The following is a 20,965-nucleotide window of genomic DNA, read 5'->3' as shown; positions in this document are numbered from 1 at the left end:
ACAGCATCAAACGGAATAGCCTAAGACACGATACACGATAAATTGAATCATTCACTTCGGTGATCAGACCGCGACAACACATAAGCATTAAGGGGTTAAGGTCCAACAAAGAGAACTCGAGCGAAACGGGCAGAGCAATTTGAGATGGTTTCTCTCCCGGCCGTCTCGTTTATTTTCCGCTCACCTGTTTTCAACGAAAAAGAAAAAGAGAAAGAAAGAGAAAGGACAAGAAAAAGGGCAAGAAAGAAAACCAAAAGAAACTAAAAAAAAAAAGGAAAGAAAAAAAGAAAGAAAAAGAAAATACACGAGGGGATGCGCCGAGAAAGAAAACGGTAAATATATGATGAAGTCAGAAGAGTTGAACGATGGGCGTAATGTGTATCATACATTTGCTAAGTATACATATATATCGTAGTAGTCCCTCTCTGTTGACTTTTTGAAGCCAAAAAAGCGAGCGTGAGAGAGAGAGAGCGCGCGCGCGTGTAAAAGGCACTCAATGAATTAAAAAAAAAAAAAAAAAAAAAAAAAAAAAAAAAAATACATATATATATATGGCTTTATGTGTGTGGAGGTAGCACATTTAGACTAGTGAGACGTGTAGAAACTAACATCGGGAGAGAAAGGTAGCGAATGAAGCTTTCTTCCCCCTTCCTTGAGCTTTCTCAGCACCCATATCTCTGCGTCCGAATAGAAGGGAATCCAAAGCACCCTTTTTGTCGCTCTTACGTTTAGCTTTGTATCACAAATGTATCTTTGCAAGCACCAGCTATCTTATTTTTCTTTTCTTTTCTTTTCTTCTGATTTCGTTTATTTTCTTTTTTTTCTTCTTCTTGTTTGTTTTTTTATTTGTTTTTAATCACGCTTATTATTATCGCTTCTTCGTCGATCGATCATTCTTTCATTGGTATTATACACATATATATATATATATATACATAACGTATGTACGTTGATTCGCTTTGGTTTGGTTTGGTGTATGTTTGTTTAGTTCTCTTGGTTCCTTACGTGTCTTCTACGCTTTGATGAAAACGGATTTTTGGCACTTCCCCAGAACCCCCCCGCCGATCTTGTTTCTTTTCAGGAGACTAAAATTAATCGTTCGCGTAACATGTTTGGTGATGTGCACGGTTTCGACGTTGTATCAGGTCAAGATTGAATTGTCTATCTTATAGACTGTATATTGACTTTTATTGCTTGCTTGTAAGCGAAGAGGATTTCGAGATGGAAGCGAAGTTTAGAAGGTTTCTTGTCATGTAGGATTTCTCAGAGTTGTGAAGTTTAGTTCGGATACGAATCAATTTATCTTCGAATACTATATTTATCCAATTCAATTCTTAAATAATAAAGGTTCAATTTTTCATTATTTAAGAAATTATTTAAGAAATTGCTTTGTTTTTTAAACTCTTATTGTTATATATTTAAAAATGAATTATCTAAGAATTTAAACAAATTAAGATACTATATAATATACTATGTAATTTTGAAAAGAAATATTATAGTTTATTTTCTTGATTATTTTCACATGACAACAAACTTTTGAAATTTTTTGACGGGAAATAATTTCCTTTCCATATTCATCACCAAACATCGTTAAGTAATGCTTCTGCACTAACGGATTGCAAACGAACAGTATGTGTTTTTAACGTAATATTCATCTGATATATAATTCTTATCCTTCAAGGTATAGACACTACTGTGGTTCATCATCAAGGTCCTCTGATATCGAGTGCAGCCATAATCGGTATTGTGATCGCGGTACTATTCATTATTATTATCGTGATCGACGTGATTTGCTGTTGCGCGCACAAAACAGGTGAGAATACATTTTCAAATAAATATAATGAATTCGTTAATTTATCGAGCAATACTTTCAATAAAATTTGAATCTATCTTTTTTGATAAAATATATATCAACTTGCATAAAATTATAATATAAATTGAAATTTACAATTTTATATTAAAATATGAAAATCGCGTAAGTTACGACAAACAAATGCAATTAAAATTACAAATTTAAACCGATACGAAACGATAATATTTAATTTTGCCGAATAATATTAATAAAAATGTAAACCGATTCGATGTAAACTGTGATTTGGAACTGTGAAGCAAAACGTAACAATTTAACAAATATAATTTCAAGCGAAGATGCGAATTTTCACCATAAGTATACCCTATACTTTCGTGACAAATTTACTCGAGATATTTCACCGTGCGATTCGAAACGTTAACACAAAATTGTATAATACAATAAATAGAATTCCAATATAAACAAAAGTATAATATAAATTTATCAACAATTGTATCGCAAGTAAGTAATTAATTTACGCGACGACAAATTTATTCAAGATTTTAACATAAATCTACCTAAAATCACGTCACGGTATTACATTGCACGCGCAGCATGAATTTATTAACTCTTGTGCCCCCTCTGAATGTATCTAAAATTGCAAACTGGATTTATATGAAATTACAACGTTAATTTGCTTGATATAGCAGCGTGAATTTATCTGGAATTACTCGTGGTGTAAACTTGTTCCCAAATTGCAACGCAGATTTATCTGAAAGTGCAACTGTGATTCCGCACTAAAATTGCAATGCTAGATTACGCTGAATCGTCACGTAAAGTTAGCCCCGGTTTGAGAAGTAAATTTTATCGAGCGAAGAAAAAAAAAAGAAAACTGGAAAATATTTCATGGAGAAATATTTTTTTACGACCGACCTAATTACTATTTTTCTTTTTTTTTTTTATAAATAATTCCATGATATTTTTATTACAGGAATCATTTACTACGTCTGCGAACGTTCCCGCCGGAAACCAGTGGACGAAGAGGACGCGAAACTTGGCAGGTGAGGATCATTCCAATCAAATTCTTTCGATACGTAACACACGAGAACACTCACGATATTTAGATTGATTTACTCGACATCCTTATATACATTATACACATACATTATACATATATTTTACATTGTGCTTTGGCAAGTCTTTGGCGCTATATTTACCGTGTCATCGAACTTTCCGCCCACTATCGAACTTCGTACAAGAACCCCGTGGATCTTTTTTCTTTTATCTCCTGCCTGTCGAACGAATTTTCGCGATTCGAATCGAGATTCCTGAGAGAGCCGTGACTAACGTACAAACTAGTTTACGGGACGTGGACGAGTTGGAAGAATAACGTGAATATGCTTATTTGAATATTCGTTGATTTCTTGTAGAGTTATCAAAGTATTTAAAACGAATTTTTTAATTTTTTAAGGAGTTTAAACAAAAGATTATGCAATTTTTTAAAAATTTAAAAAACTTTATAGTTAAACTCTTAAATTTACTTAAATTTTGTAAACCATTTTCGGATAAATTTATTAAAATCTAAACAACAATCTATATTATATCAAAAATATTTACAAAATAATATTTAAAATATTTTTATCTCCTACATAACTCTAAAAGAGTATACATGTAATTCAAAATATCATATCAATATTAATTTTTCTAAAAATTAATTTCATTTTGAGTAATAATCATGATATTGAAATCCATAAATTTGTATTACGGTCAAAATTTTGACCGTAGTATTTTTGTTTTCAATAATATAAAAGGAATGCCAAACAAAAAGCTAAACGAAAGAATATGATACTTCATAGTTATAGTTCGAACTTAATGAATATTCGACAAATCGAAACCGGGAATTTTTTTTCGTTCTTTTTATTAAATCTTCGGAGTTATATATATTATATAGCCCCGCTGAAAATATTCTATGGTTAAATGATCCGGTTAGAATCTAGCTCGCCATTAGGAGACACTTTGACCCTCTCGCATCTGTCTCTTTTTTTTTTCTTTACCGGTAGTCTTTACGGTTGGCGGTTTCCATTGCCGTATTGCGACCAAAAAATGGCCAATGTCGCCGGGGTCACGGCCATCCAAGACTCGAGTAGTGGAAAAAATACCATTAAATTGGTCAAACACACTGCCATGTAAGAGAGATACATAAATGAAAATCAGTAAGAAGCATGGCCCCTCACGAAGGGGCTCTGACACGGCTTTCTACTTCGCATGATATTTTTTTCTTTTTTTTTTTTTTTCATTTGCCTAACGTTAACGTCTACAGACGTTATTCCTTCCATTTTTATTTATTTTTTTATTTTTTTCGATTCCTCGATGCTGATAAAAATCCTGGAACATCGAACGTATTCGAGAATAGCATCTATGAAGACAAAATTGACAATGCCCGTGGAAACAACAAGATAAAATTGCAGCATGAAACAAAGTTTGTTTTTTTTTTCGCGTTTCTTTTTTTTTTTATTTTAATATAATTTGATTTGCCGCCAACCACTTTTCGTACAAAAAAAACACTGTACATTATTAACTAACCATGTTCAATTCATTTAATGCTTACTTTTTTTTTTACTCTTTTCTCTTTTTTTCTTGCGCGCGCATTCCATTTCTCTGTCTCTCTACCTCTCTATCTACCTCTCTTTATCTTTTCTGTCATCCTCTACACGTGTTGCATAAATTATCGTCATTATTCGCCCATGCTTTGGCTATGTTGCATGAGAGATCAACACTCTGAAGTGATATTAATTGCTCGTTAACTACATAGCACACTCACCACCATTCGCTCTAATCCTATTCCATTCAAACGAATAGGTAATTCAATGAAAATAGGTAATTCAATTCCGTTGCCCTATTAAAAAGGTTACCATCAGAATATCGGAATATTTTTTACTCATAAAAATATAATCTAACATAAACTCTATGATCTACAAATATTATAATTGAATTGAACATTTTATTTATACACACTTACCTTTTCGTGAATTTTTTTTCACCGAACAAATTTCTTTCGTTCTGCAACATTTATTCATAGCCCAAGTTCAATTATTCGTTCACATCGCATTACGTAAAATACGAAGACGAAAATACGAAGCCCAAGACGAAAAGAGATATAGCAATTCCTATTGCAAATACACAATATACTAACGAGTAATGGCATGCATTATGCGTATTATTCAATGTTGCACCACGCGTCGCATTTCGACATGCTCTTCTTTTATGCCCAATACTAGAAGTAACCGTAAGAAAGCACTCGAGAAATCGTTTTCTATTAATAACCGTGAATTTCTATTGAAACATTTTAGAGACGAAAAGGAGCCACTGAAGGAAGAGAAGAAAATCACACCGATCATCGACTCGGGCCTGCGCCGGGAGACATCTATCACGTTTGACGGGAAAAGATCCGTTTCAAAGACCGGTTTCGTCGGAAAGGATTCAGCTGTCTAGATATTCTTCCGGCGTACTAGATTGTAAATCATCGTGGAAACATTACTCCTGGCCAAGTGTTCTCGAATGACACAAAACACATCCCGAAACGTGCACGTAGGGAACAGAATTTTGCACTCCTTTGACGAATTCGAATTTTGATTCACTATTCTATTCGGGATTTGCGCAGGGACGTAAAGTACTGAGACGTTAAAAGCGACATCTCGTTCTATTTCATAAATGAGACACCGTGCGCCATCTGACCGCGATCGAACAATACAAAATCGTATTCGACTGCTTCATTCGCGGAATATCCAATGAGCGACGCGATAATTCGCGCGTACATTCTTGTCCCTTCTTTTTGAAGGTACGATAAAACGATCTTAGCATTTATCCATAAGTCTGCACTTTATCAATTTTTCTTGATACAAAATTATCTGCACATACATTTTTCACAAGTCCTGATAGTTCTGTATTTATAAGAAAAACAAATCTTTTTCTTTTTCCTCCTTTCCCTCACTGATGTAATCATCAAATTGTAACAGAGAGACAAATTAGTAGTTTACGATTTATAGTAAAATACATAATTCGTTTTGCGTTTGGGGAAAAAGAAAAAGTTATCGATGTAATGTAACGTAGCAAATATTGCAAGGAGAAACTAGATAGATCGCTTATACAAAAAGAGAATGTACAAAATTAATCGCGAAATTGGTAGAAGTTGGTCGATAATTAGTGATCATTGCTTCGAGGCACTCTCTAGATAACTGCAGTCTAGTACGCTGGGTAGTACTGTGTTATCATGTGCACAGCACAAAATTAAAAAGGTACATTTTACTTATTCCATATCGTTTCTTCTACGTTAATAGATAGAACATCATAGTTAATAAAAATAAAATCCGAGATTTTAAAAAGTTGGCGAACGAAGTGGGAACGAGTGGAATAGGTTTTCTCTCTCTCTCTTTCTCTCTCTTTAAATGAGATTCATCATTTTATATGGTGTATCTTCGATCTGTGTACATATATAAAGTTATCATATTCCTTCAACATGTTCCATTCATGTATGTTTTTTTTAATTAGAAGTCGTATTATATAGTCCGCAAAGTATTTCATTTTTTTTTTATCTTTAAACGACGAATTATCAATTTCGTGATTATATATAAACTTAATTTCAAAGACTGATTCGTTTAAGCGCGAAACTTCATGAAAATAAATTGTACCGGTTATCAATGAGAATTAAATAACTCAGTAATAATACATAATTTTCGCTTTAATTCGTCGTTTATATGTTTTGACAAGATTTATCATTAGTATGTGTTTCCTCTAGCTGTAAACAATGTTTTTACAAAAATATGTATCGCTCAGTTTTTGGATATGATTATACTATTGTCTTGCCGTATCAATCAACATGATTGACGTATTGATTATCTATCATGCGTTTATTCACGGTTAATTAATATTTCTATCTTTTATTTCAAGGTAAATACTTTTTGTGTGGATATTTCTTTTTATATCCTTGATTTAATTTATCGTGATAGTTTTTACCATGTACATTTTATAATGTAAAGATTACATCATTGAGGCGTCGTATGCAAGAGCAGCCCTAGTATCTCTTTACTATTTTTACATCTTCATTATTAATATTTTATGTATCCTATGTAGTTACCTTTTATGTAAGAAAGTAATCTAGACCGAGAACTAGGCAGCTGTTGTGATCGAATTCTAATCGATAAAATTGTGCATTATCACGATCGTATTATCGATGCAATTAGAGAACAGTATACTTAAAAAACTGTAAAATACGAAAATTAAAGGAAGATTTCAAAAGAATATTGCATTCGATATATCGATCGCGATATCGTTTTAATAAATCCTCAAATGTATCTTTCGACAATTTAAGTCTCTCTAATATGTATGTATAGTGTAATCAAAGCAGCGATATCTTTGATAAATTAAACATAAATTGAACTTTTCTCGCTTTGAATACTAAATCATAATACTTGCTAATTGTAACAAAGATCCGAATTTTTTTGTTAAAAGCAAGTTATTAAAAAAAAAAAAAAAAAAAAAATCAATCGAAAGCTGCCATATATATATATATATTATTCTATTCGATAACAAAATAATACCATTCTTGTCCTAATGTGTAAGATGGCTTTTCAAGAAAATGCAGTTAAAATGTGATAAGTTTTTGTAAATGCTTGTAAACGTTTTTCCTAATCTTTAAGAAATATTGGAAATAAGTTTAGAAGAGTTCGGTAAGATTAGAATGTTGTATGCGAGATTGGAAGGTGCGTTCGCAAAACAAAAGAGAAACAAAAAAGACTAGTAAATATGAATTTCAAAAAATAATTAATCGTGTGTATATTTATTTAAGAAAGTTATACCTTTATCTATAAAAAAAAAAAAAAAAAAAAAAAAAGTAAATTAAAAATCACCACTCCTACTTGCGAACACACTTTCTGCATAGGTAGCTTTTTTACGTACCATAAATACAGAGTTTTGCCAAATATATAGTACTTATTAGCTTATAAGTCAACGAGTACACATTATATACGAGAAATATATATATATATATATATTCGAAAAAAAAAGAAAAAAATGAAGGATTGTTCATTGTAATCGTTACATAGTATTTGATTCCTCATCGAGTCAAAAATTGGCAATTTGACAAGAAGGAAAAAACACGTTTATCTAGCTACTTTATATTCGTTGCCAAAATCCGTAATCCAAGTAGCTTCCCTTGAAAAGTATTATTGCGCATCTTCCAATTTAAAAAATATTACAAATATCATTAAAGTTCGTAGGTGTAAGGCATATTTTTTATGTATGCTTTTTCTGTACGCGTCAAGGAAACGTACTCGACTAATAAAGGATAAAGAACATTTTTAAGGTCAAATGATTCACATCTGGATATTATTCCATTTTTTTTCTTTTTTTTTCTTTTTTTCTTTTTTTTTTTTTTTTTTACGTAAAAATTTTATTCATTCGAGCATTATTTCTTCTTAAGAGCATTATATTTTTAAAAATTATACCGTATTTTGCGGTATAAAATAAAAGGAACTCGTATTAATAGGCGCGTTAAAAGTATAAAAAGCGATCAATTTATAAGATTAAAATAAAGCTTAAAAATATGTCATTCAGGCCACCATGTTATCATGCATTAATAAACATATTCTATCTAAAATTCATTGGTATCTATAATATCCTTATCGAATATGTAATTGTAAGCTACTCTACCTGTCATGGCACTGCATTTTTTCTTACTTTGAAAATATGTGGCCGAACGTTAATGAAAAATGCATATAAAATTTATTTTTTTTTTTATAACATAGCGAACGTAATAATATTTACTTTTGCAATATTTTGCAATATATTATCTAATCTTGCATAGGCTCTTTTAATATATACTACAATCTGATATTTTTATCACACTTCAATCCCTATGTTCGAATGTTTACCTTTTTTTATTAACATTTGTTCCACATTTAATTGCGGCGGTTCTGTTCGTGTATGCCATACATACACCTACAGACAAAAACAGAATTATTTAATTTATACAGTAAGAAATAAAAAATTTAAAAATAACTTAAAAGTACCTTTGTACAACAATCTGCTAATGGTTCCAATTCCTTTCTAGTGATGATTTGAGACAAAATTTCACTTTCCTGATATCCCCCTTGAACGTCATACGAAAAAACAGCATTTTTATTTTCTAATAAAAGCTGTAAATTGATTGCAAAACCTGCCATATCCAATGGGAATGGACGATCTGGCTTCCAGGCAGCATTAAAACCAATTATTGTATTAGTCATATTATCACATATCGGTTTCTCAACCATTAAACCACCAACTAAACCCACTGGCCAAACACCGACCTTATTTATTTTTTCCATCTGGAACATATCTAGATTATATAATGATTTCGTGATTAAAATAATCGCTCAATGTATATCATTAATGTTCTTACCTCGTGAAATAATTTAATCGAATACGTATTGTCATCATCTGCAAAATAAACTATTCCTTTATCAGTCGGTTTAAGATTTTCTCGAAGCCATCGTAATGCCGCATTTCGTTGCTCGACTCCACGCGGTTTTTTCCAATTCGGATCGTTTCGACCTAATTTATAATTAGGTGGAGTTACTGCAGATAAATGCGTATAAATTAAACCACTATTCTCTAAGAATCGTGTAACGAGATTGGTCTTTCTTTCCGCATCTTCGACAACGATCCAATGAAAATTTGGTATATGCAAAAACGTCTGTGACAATCGTGTTAGTTCAGCTTTTTGTACAGGTCTGGTAAATGTAGGAGTAATGGCATAAATAATAGGTTTGTTTTTGTAATTTGTAAGATCCTGTTTTTCTCCATTGAGCATATTATGTCCCTCTAACCTCTTAATTACACTATATGTTAATCCATATATATCTCGTTGCTCAACAATTATTGACTCCAGCGTGTTTCTTAATTCTTGCCATTTATAACGCTCTTGATAATCTTTGAAACAGAAATATAAAAATTATAATGATCTAAATTATAATAAATGGATAAATAATTTATATAATTTTAATAAAATTGCAAGAGAATAATTTCAAATATATCCAAGTTAATTGAATAATAAAGCTTATTTGAAAAAAGGAAAAAGAAAATTCATAATACAAAAAACAAATTATGAGATAACTATTACTATTAAAAAATTTATTTGAATATTATAAGGAGCATAAAAAAAAATTGTGACAAGCGGCATATGATATATGTCACGCATTTTTACATGCATGGAAACCAGATTTGTTAGAAAAACTGTGATGAACATTTTGTGATATCAAACAAATACTTACATATAAAACATTGAAATGCAATAACATGAATCAGGAACAATATTAGGAAGCCCCTGTTATAACGAAATCCGCCCCACATATTAAATTTAGTACCGAATTCGTCGGTCAAAAATGCACGTTCTGTCATTGTGTCACGCCATGACACTCTTTAATAATATTCTTCTACGATCACCGATTATATTTAACTAGCAGTGATCTTCTATAGATTTATAATATATTCTAACCTCGAATACAAGGACACATTATATGTCATCTCATAATATCGAATATTAATTGAAAAATAATCACAACATCTAACTGTATTACTAACAGTTTAATTATAGCTGCGACTGAAATTGTAAAATAATAATGTTTTATTCACACAAAATTCACTTATAATTTTCATAGATGAATTATGAACACAAGATGAAAATTTTTTCCTGATCATTATAAACTTCACAGAGTATAATCTCATAAATAAAAAATGAAATAGACAGAGTTTACGCGATGATGACAGGTTAGTTTTTTTACAATATGAAAAAGTCCCTAGATTATATCTAATTCGTAACTTGCATAGAATTCTTGGCGCCAAATTTTAAATAAAAATACTGATAATATATTTTATTAGCACGAAGAAAAAAGTAATGGTAAATAGTATATGAATAATTTTAACAAAAAAAGAATACCAAACGAAAATTATAACATACTCTAAAATATGTTAATAACTAATCGATAATAATATTCTATTAATTAAAAAAAAATTTACCTTCTTCTAATACATTTAACAAAACTTTCCTACCAAATAGGAAAAATTTCTGACATCAATAATTAAACGTATTTTTGCTGATTTTTACCTATTTATCTCCTCTTTCTCGAAAAGATAAATTCCCTAGTCGATGCATCGTAAGCAGCGACATCGACTATAGTCAAATAAATTCAGATACGAGGCGAGCGATACGAGGCGCGCGTAGAAGAGCGCATGCCGGGATGTGTCACGGACCCGCGTGTGTCACGATCGCGCATACATACATTTATGTCGTGACTGGCCAGAAGGCGCCGTGGCGGGACGAAAGGGGGCGGCATTCGAGGCTTAGGAGAGCAGACAGGCGCGTAGATAGGCCAGCTCACGGTGGAGTTTCCGCAGCGAGCTACGGAATCATCCCATGCTCGTAGGTCGCCGCGTGTTGCTCGCGTTCAGAGAGTTCCTCGTCGATGGTCACGCGATGTGTCAACGCGGCTAGTGACCGTCAGAGCCAACAATTGACAACGCCACTCGATCGTAACTCGTTCGAATAGGATGGTGCAATGAATTCTTACGGGATTTAATCGCACGACAGCTTTTACAGATAAAGAAAATCCCGCGTAACTCCGTTCGCAAACTGGTTGTCAGTATCGAGACACGACACGACGACGAGCTGCTGTGCCTGCTACTCGTGGTGGCGAGTGGCAGTGGTAGTGGTGGTCGTAGCGGTAGTGGTGGTTTCCTATCGTGGTGGTGCCCGTTGGTAGTCGAGAATCGTATCGTGGTGGTGGTAGTGGTAGTGGTGGTGCTGTCAGAGTAGTGCTGCGCCTCGTTCGACGACGGTGGCGAGGGAGAGAAGGAAAAGTGGCCCTCGAGGTTACGAGGCCAGAGGAGAAAGTGGGTGTTGCCGGAGTGACAACGGGAGGATCATCCGGGTCCTCGACGCCAGGACTCGTGAAACAGGAGGAATCGGTGTGTAGGATGCTCGTCGGTCATCGCTCTAGGAGTCGACGTCTCCTAACCGAGAGCCTGATCCTTGATCGTGTGCCTCGTGAGTATCAACGATTTTCTTCGAGGACACACATTTTTTTCCCAACGTATATATATATATATATATTTCTTATCATATCGCCTCGATAGCTAACTTATCGCTTCTATTCACGATTATTCCTTGTATTCTATTTAAATTAAATTCTAAATAAAATAATTTCATCATCATTCGTGATCATCATAATAGGACTATTACACGTAGATATCCATCGATAAGATTGTTTAGTTTCCCTCGACGATTTCACAAGCGACATTTAGTTCGACGACTACGAAGGAAATAGAGGTCGGATGCAAATTACGAGCGTGGACGAGGTGGTGCGAGCGATGGGCACGGTAATTGGGGCGAGGGGACGCTGGCTCCGGTGGGCGAGGGGGAGCGAGGATGCGTTGGATACTTCCCCCTTTTTGCATCCTCTTCCTCGTTTACACCATCTCTCCCCTTTCCCGCAGCGATCCTCCTTGTTCCTCTTCGCTCGCGTTTTTCCTTCTTCTTCTTCTTCTTCCCACCCCCGCCCTCGGGTCTGTAAACAGGAGTCACTGGCGCGTGAAGTACATGGGCGTAGGTAAAACTCGACTCCACCGGTGCGTCGGGTTTTTTTTCTCTCTCTTTTTTTTTTTTTTTTTTTTTTTTTTTCTTTCTCTCTCTCGACGTAACGAGGGACGGTGGTGTTATCGTGCACGACTCTGATGACTCCGGTGCGGTGCCCTTTCCGCTTCACTTTCCGCGTGCCACCTCCGCGGCCCTCGTCTCGTTGGATAACAGTGGTATACACGAATACCAGAAATAATACTCGAGGCTCGTCGACCGGCCGAGTAGTCGAGAACATCCCCCCATCCCCCTTCGTTTCGTTCTTTTCCCGGTAGTGTGCACTGGCCTCGATTAGTTTTCGCTTAGAGAGAAAGAGAGAGAGAGAGAGAGAGAGAGAGAGAGAGAAGCGAGAGAGAGAATTGTGACCGGATTATTCTTTTTCCCTTTCTCTATCTGCCTCTCTCTCTCTCTCTCTCTCTCTTTCCTTCCTCCTTTTTCTCTTTTTTAAGGGTAGCATAGAGGGGAGAACGGAAGGGGTGCGCTAACGACGTCACCGTGTCGAGTGAGTCACGGCTTCTAAATTGATCCCCCACCATAGTTGCTCTTCCTCCTCTTCCTCTTGTGTCCCCTACTTCCTCTTGCTTTTACTCCACCTATTCCAGCTTTTTCTTCCTCTCTCTCTCTCTCTCTCTCTCTTTTCCATCCTCATCCTCAAGCAGCATCATCTTCTATCCTTTCCCGACCATCCATCTCGTTTCACTTCATCCCCATCAACGAAGCGGAGCGCGTTGATTTAATCCCCGATGCAACGTGCCCTCCGATTTACGCGACGAGTAAATATGCCCGGCCAAGAGGGAATGATCGTGGCCGAGGTCGTTCTCCATCGGGCAACGTGCCTCCTAACTCACGCTCGTTCAATAATTTCGCAAGGTTACGGAGGGACTGCCGATAACACACGGTTTCGCAAGAATGATCGATCTCTCCGATTCCGGGGTCAACCACGGGACAGACGTACACCAACGACGATATTTCCGACCTCTTGTGCTCTCGTTGATAGTTAAGATTTGCTTGTTATCCCGCACGACGAGATAAGATTAAATCGTGGATGATATTGCGTGTGATGACGTGTGCTCGTCTCGTTATCGGGTGATAACGAGTAATTGAGAATAGGGTACAAATTGAGAGAGATTCCTGTCTGGAAATTTCGCGCTGATTGCGATAGATATGTATAATATCAACGTTACTAAAATGGGGTATATACGCGTGTTTTGTTTCTTGTGTTCGTTGAATTCGTTTGTTAAATATAGCCGTATTTGCGATGCAAATGGTCTCGTTAATGCATGCGGAATAAAAGTTCGTTTGATCGGGATCTTTGGCTGGTAAAGAACACGAAAAGCTGACGTTTAACGTGTTGAGAATGATTGAAGAGCGGATTGGATATCGTTGAATTTATGATTGAATTAGTCGAGGTTTTAGATTTAAGGTGATTTAATGAATGGGACATTGCACGAAAGCTTTGGATTCAAAGTAGAAAACTATATTGAATACGTTTAAACAAACGTTCTCTTTTACCCTACGATTTCTTTAATGGACACTTTAACAAAAGGGATTCATTATTACATCAGGAATTGTAATATTGAGATATTACATGTAATTTGTATGTGGTAATCTTCTGTTTGCTGAGGCGATACATGAAGTTAGAGAATAGATTTTGTTGCGAGTAGAACTTGAAATTATTGGATCGAAACTTCTTGATCTGTCATAAATTATTCTGCTACGAGATGCTTTTTGACAAGAGTAATTGATGATTATTGTTTCAAAATAGATTTATACATTTTCTGATTGACATTACATACATAGAGAAAGGAAATTGTATGACGATATTTATTCTGTATAATCGTGCAAAAATACTAAAGTGTGTTTATTTATTATAAAATAATAAAATAATAAATAAACTCTTTAAAGAATGTAATCTTTTATGAAGAATTTCTTACAAAAATTTGGATAATTTAAACAAAAAATATTACAAAAATACTTCCTTGGAAATATGATGTAATGATATAATTGGCAATGGATATAATGCAAAAATATAACGAAATAAAATTTTACATCGTGTGTACGATATCAATTTTTTTTTTACTTTCAATCCATTATAAAGTCACTTCTCATTCCTCCTGATATGCTTTTTGCATGATATAACGTATCTTTAAATCTTGCAGCTTTTAGAGCCAACGAGTTCTTTCCCATTAGTTCTTTATTTTTCATAATTTTTAACAAACTATCAGAATTTCCATTCTTTTACAAACTCATTCCTTATTTCAATTCTTTCAACTCTGACGAACTACAAATTATAATATCTCCTATTCTTACAATCATTATCGATATTATATTTACTTGTGATTCCATGCCACACATTTAACGATACAATACATGCACAATTTATACCATCACTGAATCTCAAAAGTTTAAAAAGAGAGAACACTAGATCCCACAAGCTCTCTCGTATCAACCAGAGAACGTTTCATGCACTCTTCAAGGAAGTAAATATTTCCCATTACCCCGGTTTTTCAATCCAGTCAAAGAGAGAAAGAGAGAGAAAACGAGCCGACGGTTGCGTTTCCGAGCATTTCCCCGGTTTCTCGTTTGCCCGGAACACAATTCACAGATTCCAACCCCCTACCCTGTTTAAGTTACGTTTTAATGTAAACCCTGTGTGTTCCCTTTCGACCCCCGAATCCCATCCAGGCGCCGGCTGTTTTCTCATTAAGGAATGGAAAAGCGTATCTTGCAGCGTATATTTATATACACACAACGCGAAAATAAGAAAGGAAGAAAAAAAAAAAAGAAAAGAAAACGAAAGAACGTCGCCACGTCACAGCCACGATTCATCACTAGACAACTCGGTGGTGAGCGGCCATTCGTGACAATATGACGGGGATGAATATCACGGAAATATCGGGGAACGCTTGGGCGGCCAGAGAGGAATCCATTATCGAGCCTTAGTATCTCTCTCTCCTCTATCCATTTGTCCGCCGGTTCTTTATTTCTTTCCCGATGATGCTTTATTAGCGTCTCGTTTCCACGGGATGAATAGCTGTTCCGGTGGTGGTTGGTGGCGCGACTGGTGGTAGGGGTTGAAAATCGTCGTCAGCTCCGCGAATTCAATGGCCGCGAGCACCGCGAGTCCCGGTAATTTCTTCTCTTCACGGATTAAACGATCGTCGATCGTCGAGATTGCATTTCGCTGATAGAGGGGAGGGGAGAAAGGGAGGGAGAGGGAGGGAGAGGGAGGGGTTCTCGTAAAACGCGCCACCCTGACATTTTCTACGCTCGTCCCTGGAAAAGGTCACCGAATGTGGAGCAACTTTTGAGCGGACAGATCGAGCGTTCTCGTGGGAACAGAGGGAGTGAAAGAGAAAGAAGGGAAAGAAAGGTTGCCTTGGTTATAATATACAGGGTGTCTCGGGTACGAGTGGTGAGGGATAATTCTGCACGAAAAATTCGAATTGGAAATGAAGTATACGATTTCTTTGCTCGAGGCCTCGTTTTCGTGTAAGCTCGAGTTTGAAGGATGCTCGAGCGAGTGATTGAATTTGGTTAATTTTTGAATTAAATATGAATAAAGAGAGCTGGTTTGGTAAATACGTACTTCAAGAAGGCAAACAGATTTCGAGAGTGAACTTTAATACTATAAGAATTTTCTGTAGAAAAATATAAATGATTCGAATGTTTGAAAAGTAAAAAAAAAAAAGTAAAATTAATAGATAATTTGAAAAAAATTCACAAATTAAATTATAAATCTACACTGATCAATAAAATATGTTCAGCACGTAGAATCTCTGCATAAATTATTCTACGTGTATAAAAATAAATAAAAACTAGATTAAAATTTTGTTACTCAAGCCTATTCTTAAGAACATCGAGGAATAATCGGATATTCAAATTGGAGAATTAATCGCGTTTCGATCTTGTTTTACTTTAGAAAACAAAGCTTTGAGCGAGGAAATTTTCTTTTCGATTTCTTTCTTTTTTTTTTTTTTTTTTTTTTGCGTCCAAAATCTGTATAAACACCCTGTATACAATCTTTTTTTTCGCATGAGGGTGAGTTTGACAGGCGCGAAATCGACGGCCTGGAACGGGAAAGCTCGCTTCATCGAATTAGCAACGACGGAAGCGTCGTGCTCGCTGGCTCGGTGAAATTAATTAGGCGGTCATCAGGGTGGAACGTTTTTCGATTGATCTAACGCGGCCGAGGATCGAATGGTTTTTGAGGATGAAATGGTTTTTGAAACGAGATGATTGGATCGGGGCCAGGTCGTTTCCCGACTCGTAATATCGAGTCCCCGCCATTACGTATAGAATTGAATTTCATGTCTTACGTCGCGTTTCAAGGTTCTTCTCCAATGCCAAACATATAGTTTAGATTATAATTTATCGATAATAAAATTGTTTGAAACAATTACACGTGATATACGACGAGTTGAGTTTTTGTTATCGCGTTGAATAATATATATTTAAAATAACACATCGTTTTTGTAAAAATTGGAAAAAAAGAAAAAAAAAAAAGGAAAAACAAATGATTCAATATATGCAAATTTTGAAACTTTATCTTCGTTACTGTTTTGTGCAACACGAATAATGTGTTATATTTTTTTCTTGTCTATATCAATATATTCTTTCTTCTTTTTTTCAATATATATAAAGTATATAATCATTTTCTTAACATTTTAGTGAATTAATAATGATTACATACTTTATAAAAATGTATATGTATGTTGGTATTTTCTTGTTAAGTTAAAACAATAACTTTATAAGAAATTTTTTTAATTTATTTAGTAGACAGATCAAAATAGAATTGGTTTTTTGTTTTGCTGCAAGAATCTCAATGCTCTTTATTTTTAGCACCGAAGTCGCAATGTCTGATCGGTGACTGTCTCGTTCTACTATGCAGTATCTCGTTTTTTATTAAGTTATTCCAATAATATTTTATATACTTAAAAGATTTTCATTTTTAATTCTAATAATAAGATACACTGTAATCAGATACAGTCTTTACTCATTTCCTTTTGAATATTATATAATGTAATTTATTTTTAACAAATCCTATCTTTTTATTGATCATTTTGATATGGCTTTCTTAATAAAAAAAAACCATATAGATAAATTAAAACTTTTACAATTTACATTGAATTGAATAATCAGAAATTATTATATTCATATAAATTCTATTCTTAATTATCACTTAATATCTTATTCATCTTTGTGTTTTAATCAAAAATGATTCTATCTAAATAATATTCTGAATAATAATCCTTATCCTAATCCTAAAAAACATTAATGTACAATAATAAACTGGATACTGTTGAAAAAACGTTTATCTAAGAGAAATTCTAAGAAAAAGAAATATTTCTTCAACTCACAATTCCTGATTCCAGAACTTGAAATTCAGGAAAACTCGCGAATCTCAATAAAGTTCGTACACTTTTAACGATTCACTTAATCTTTCAAACAAAGAAGGAGCATAATATTACATCAATACTACGAAAAAAAAAAGTAATCAATTCACGCATTATTCAATATAAAAAGTAACTTTACCTCAAAGAATGATAAAACAATCATTAATCACTCATCTACTTTACAATACGTTTTTTTCCATTACTTATATACGACATCAAAGTAAATCGTAAATTCTTATCCACGATATAATTCCACATTATGATTGCTCCACTTAGGTAATTCATATGTATTATCGAAATTATCGAAATTTTAACGAAAACATAGGTTAGAACCATATCACTTAACGATTCTCGTTCCAAAGTTTAGAATTTATCGCATGAATTTTCGTAGTGTAAATATATCTCTCGTTACAATTCACTATAATAATCCTCTAAAACTTTCCATTAACAACTTCGACAATCCTCCAGTTTCTAACCGAAAACCGATTCAAACATGGACGAGTAGAACGAAACTGTCACCGATCGGACGTCTGACACAGCACGATCGTATTCCACTGTGCTCATTGCATAAAGCTGCATTTATATCGAACGTGCAAGAACGTAGAACTTGAGTGAGAATATTAATCCATTCGAGATTTCTAATTTTGCTTCTAATTTTTGAATTTTTAATTGTTCGATATTTTGTTGCTTCATTAAATAATTATAAGATAAACCTATTTCATTAGAAAAATTATACGTAGAAATAACAATGACTACAATAATAACAATAAAAAATTAATAATATTTTAATCTGTAACGCAAAAGAACGAATAAAATTAATGCTATGGATGACATGAATTTTGACCAATTTCCATACAGTACAAAGCTTTTAATCCGAAATAGATGAAAATATAATACAGGAATGGAAGAAATTACTTACCTCAAATGAATGAATTATATATCGAACAATTTCGTTTCTTAATTTCACAATTTTGACTTTTTTTTTTTTTTTTTTTGTTAAAACCGCACATGGATTCGATTTTATTTCAATACTAGATTCAAAATCATCGTGAAAATTTTATAATTTCGTAAAGTTTGAAACTAGTATACAGTCGTATATAGTTGAACAAAGAAGAAAAGTAAACTAAAATGATACGAAATAAAATTAATATATTAATAATAGTCGCTGGATAAACTAATTTCGTGAAACTGAAGTCTTTTTACTTGTTAATATTTAACGAAAAATAAAATATTATATCTCGAGATACGTACCTCGTGCGTCGATCGTGCGTCGAACAATGTCGCAGTTTCGTGGTCTCGGAGAAACTTGGAGCGAGCTCCGTCTTCGTTTACATTGTATTGTTTACATTGTACTGTTACGCTTAAGGAATTAAGCCACGAGTTTGATCGTAGCCATATACGTAACTTTTTCCTTGTTTGTTTTTCTTGTATCTATCGATGAATCATTTCCTCTAGTTTTACAGCCTCGCCACAATATTATTAATTTATTATTGTTAATTTTTCGACCAATAATTTTCGATAAAGATTAATATATTCTAATAAATTATAATTATGAATTATATGATCAATCATTTTTTTTAAATTCGAATAAAAACAGAATGCTTGATACGAAAATTTGCTTAATGATATCGAAATAAAATGATTGATAATGCGATTAAATGATGCATGAGATCATACACGAGATTGATTCGATAAAAGAAATATGTTATTATTTTTACTTTTCTTCTTTATTCAATTATATACGAGTTTTCAAAATCCCATTTTGATCGAAAAAGAAACAATAATAATTTTGTTTGGAAGAAGAATAATAATCCCTTCCCAAATCTTTTAAATATATATATATATAAAGATTTTTGACATTTTGTATGAAAAATTTTTTTCAATTAAAAAAGAACAGTGCATTTGATAGCAGGATTAATTAAAAGACAAGTTAATCCCTAAAGATTTACTTTCTCTTTGTTAGAATGCAAATGTTTTTGCATGATGCATATGGTGCGTCATGGTTTAGATTAGATAAGCACTGAACAGTCCACTGGCTCCGAATGGGTTAATTAGGGTATCGTGCAAACTGTTTCTGAAATTACAACAAAAGTGCAATATTATTATACACTAAATATTCATAGATTTTTAATTTTTTCAGAATTCTTCTTCTAGGAGCGTGTAATTATATATCGAATTTTAAGATTTCATCATTAATAATAAACTTGATTTTATATTATAAAAAATTCTTCCTCCTTTTCCAACTTATGTATTCTTAACAACAATTTCTATAATCTTTGAATCGATACTTTTATACAACTTTGAATTATTTCTTATCTCAATAACTCGTCTTGTCTCAAAAATATATAATCTATAGTAATCTACTTTCCTTCTTCCCAACTCAAAAATCTCGTTTCCATTTTTCAACTTCCTTCAAATCCCTCGCTCGAATATTGTTTTGCTCCCCCTCTTTGAAACCCGGATAAAAACTTTATCCGTCAACACGACTTAACCCATAATTGCGTGTCGATTTCCTGCCGATCCGTTACACGGGATTCTCGTTTCACGATGCAATATAATACAAATCCGACCGTGTCTTCTCTCGCCTCTTATCCAAATTGAAACCTTAGCGGGCAGATCGAAGGCGGCTACGGTCGTTTTCCACTTCGATCGAGGCGAAGTGGTCAGTGAACTTGTCGCGCACACGGCGCTGACAATACATCAGAAAATAAATGTTGCCATGCGTGATCGAAGGTTGACGTGTATCTCGATGAATAATCCAAGACGGATGTTACACAACCGATGCCAGCCAGAGATGCGTGATCAATTCTTGGCTCGTCTCATCCCGTTGATTAGGCGACGAGTGCCTCGGATGCTTGCCTCGGCCAGCTCGATTCCTCTTGAAACGAGGCAGCAACACGCGCGCCTACAACGTCGATCGAAATCGTGGCTGTCGTCCACGTGGTATCCGCTGGCTGATGGAATGGGTTACAGGGGGATCCAAAAGTCTTGGATCCAGGGTGGTTTCACCTGAAATCGAACGTTTTTATTTGGTTAGTATGTATTATTATTATTATTATTCGTTTAACGTAAAATGTAAATGAACGTGTGAAGAAAAATTAAATTTATTCT

The 20,965-nt window shown here is 34.1% G+C and overlaps 3 protein-coding genes across 14 annotated transcripts in view; 2 read left to right on the top strand and 1 right to left on the bottom strand.

The window, feature by feature from the left end:
- The window catches only part of Fas2 (neural cell adhesion molecule fasciclin 2), a 34,000-nt gene extending 26,672 nt beyond the window's left edge, over positions 1-7,328 (top strand). For 3 of the 4 annotated variants that reach the window (XM_012483530.3, XM_012483534.3, XM_012483532.3), the window contains 4 exons: positions 1,682-1,813; positions 2,781-2,850; positions 3,850-3,975; positions 5,140-7,328. In XM_012483530.3, the coding sequence (XP_012338984.1) occupies positions 1,682-1,813; positions 2,781-2,850; positions 3,850-3,975; positions 5,140-5,281 (470 nt within the window). In that variant the 3' untranslated portion in view covers positions 5,282-7,328. The remainder of the gene's footprint in view (positions 1-1,681; positions 1,814-2,780; positions 2,851-3,849; positions 3,976-5,139) is intronic. The other variant, XM_012483533.3, reaches the window with a different exon arrangement.
- Positions 7,329-8,171: 843 nt separating this feature from the next.
- On the bottom strand, positions 8,172-19,261 carry GlcAT-I (Glucuronyltransferase I). 5 transcript variants are annotated; one of them, XM_086907921.1, is made up of 6 exons: positions 19,106-19,261; positions 18,774-18,977; positions 10,099-10,427; positions 9,228-9,757; positions 8,857-9,153; positions 8,172-8,785 (listed from the first exon to the last, which is right to left on the bottom strand). In XM_086907921.1, exons 3-6 carry the CDS (start codon positions 10,223-10,225, stop codon positions 8,687-8,689), a joined length of 1,053 nt encoding a protein of 350 aa, XP_086764047.1. In that variant the 5' UTR covers positions 10,226-10,427; positions 18,774-18,977; positions 19,106-19,261; the 3' UTR covers positions 8,172-8,686. The 5 variants fall into 5 exon arrangements, with proteins under 5 accessions (XP_086764047.1, XP_086764050.1, XP_086764048.1 ...); XM_086907924.1 differs by lacking the exon at positions 18,774-18,977 and having other exon boundaries at positions 19,106-19,157; XM_086907922.1 differs by lacking the exons at positions 18,774-18,977; positions 19,106-19,261 and adding an exon at positions 11,107-11,555.
- Positions 11,732-20,965, top strand: part of LOC100867761 (protein FAM135A) — a 42,284-nt gene continuing 33,050 nt past the window's right edge. For all 5 annotated transcript variants that reach the window (XM_086907918.1, XM_012483527.3, XM_086907917.1 and 2 more), the window contains exon 1: positions 11,732-11,870. The gene's annotated coding sequence lies outside the window, so the exon portion shown is untranslated. The remainder of the gene's footprint in view (positions 11,871-20,965) is intronic.

Source organism: Apis florea, unplaced genomic scaffold (genome assembly GCF_048593485.1).
Source record: "Apis florea isolate Af1SG1 unplaced genomic scaffold, ASM4859348v1 contig_2_pilon, whole genome shotgun sequence".
NCBI classification, from domain to species: Eukaryota; Metazoa; Arthropoda; class Insecta; order Hymenoptera; family Apidae; genus Apis; species Apis florea.
The sequence above is the reverse complement of the archived record's forward strand: the minus strand, read 5'-3'. Positions and strand labels throughout refer to the sequence as shown.

Excerpts from the sequence above, each read along its gene's own strand:
- GlcAT-I (XM_086907921.1), bottom strand. The coding sequence starts at position 10,225 with ATGACAGAACGTGCATTTTTGACCGACGAATTCGGTACTAAATTTAAT. Across the intron at positions 9,758-10,098 it reads TGCATTTCAATGTTTTATAT|ATTATCAAGAGCGTTATAAA; the intron begins GTAAGTATTTGT and ends TCTGTTTCAAAG. Across the intron at positions 8,786-8,856 it reads TAGCAGATTGTTGTACAAAG|GTGTATGTATGGCATACACG; the intron begins GTACTTTTAAGT and ends TTTTGTCTGTAG.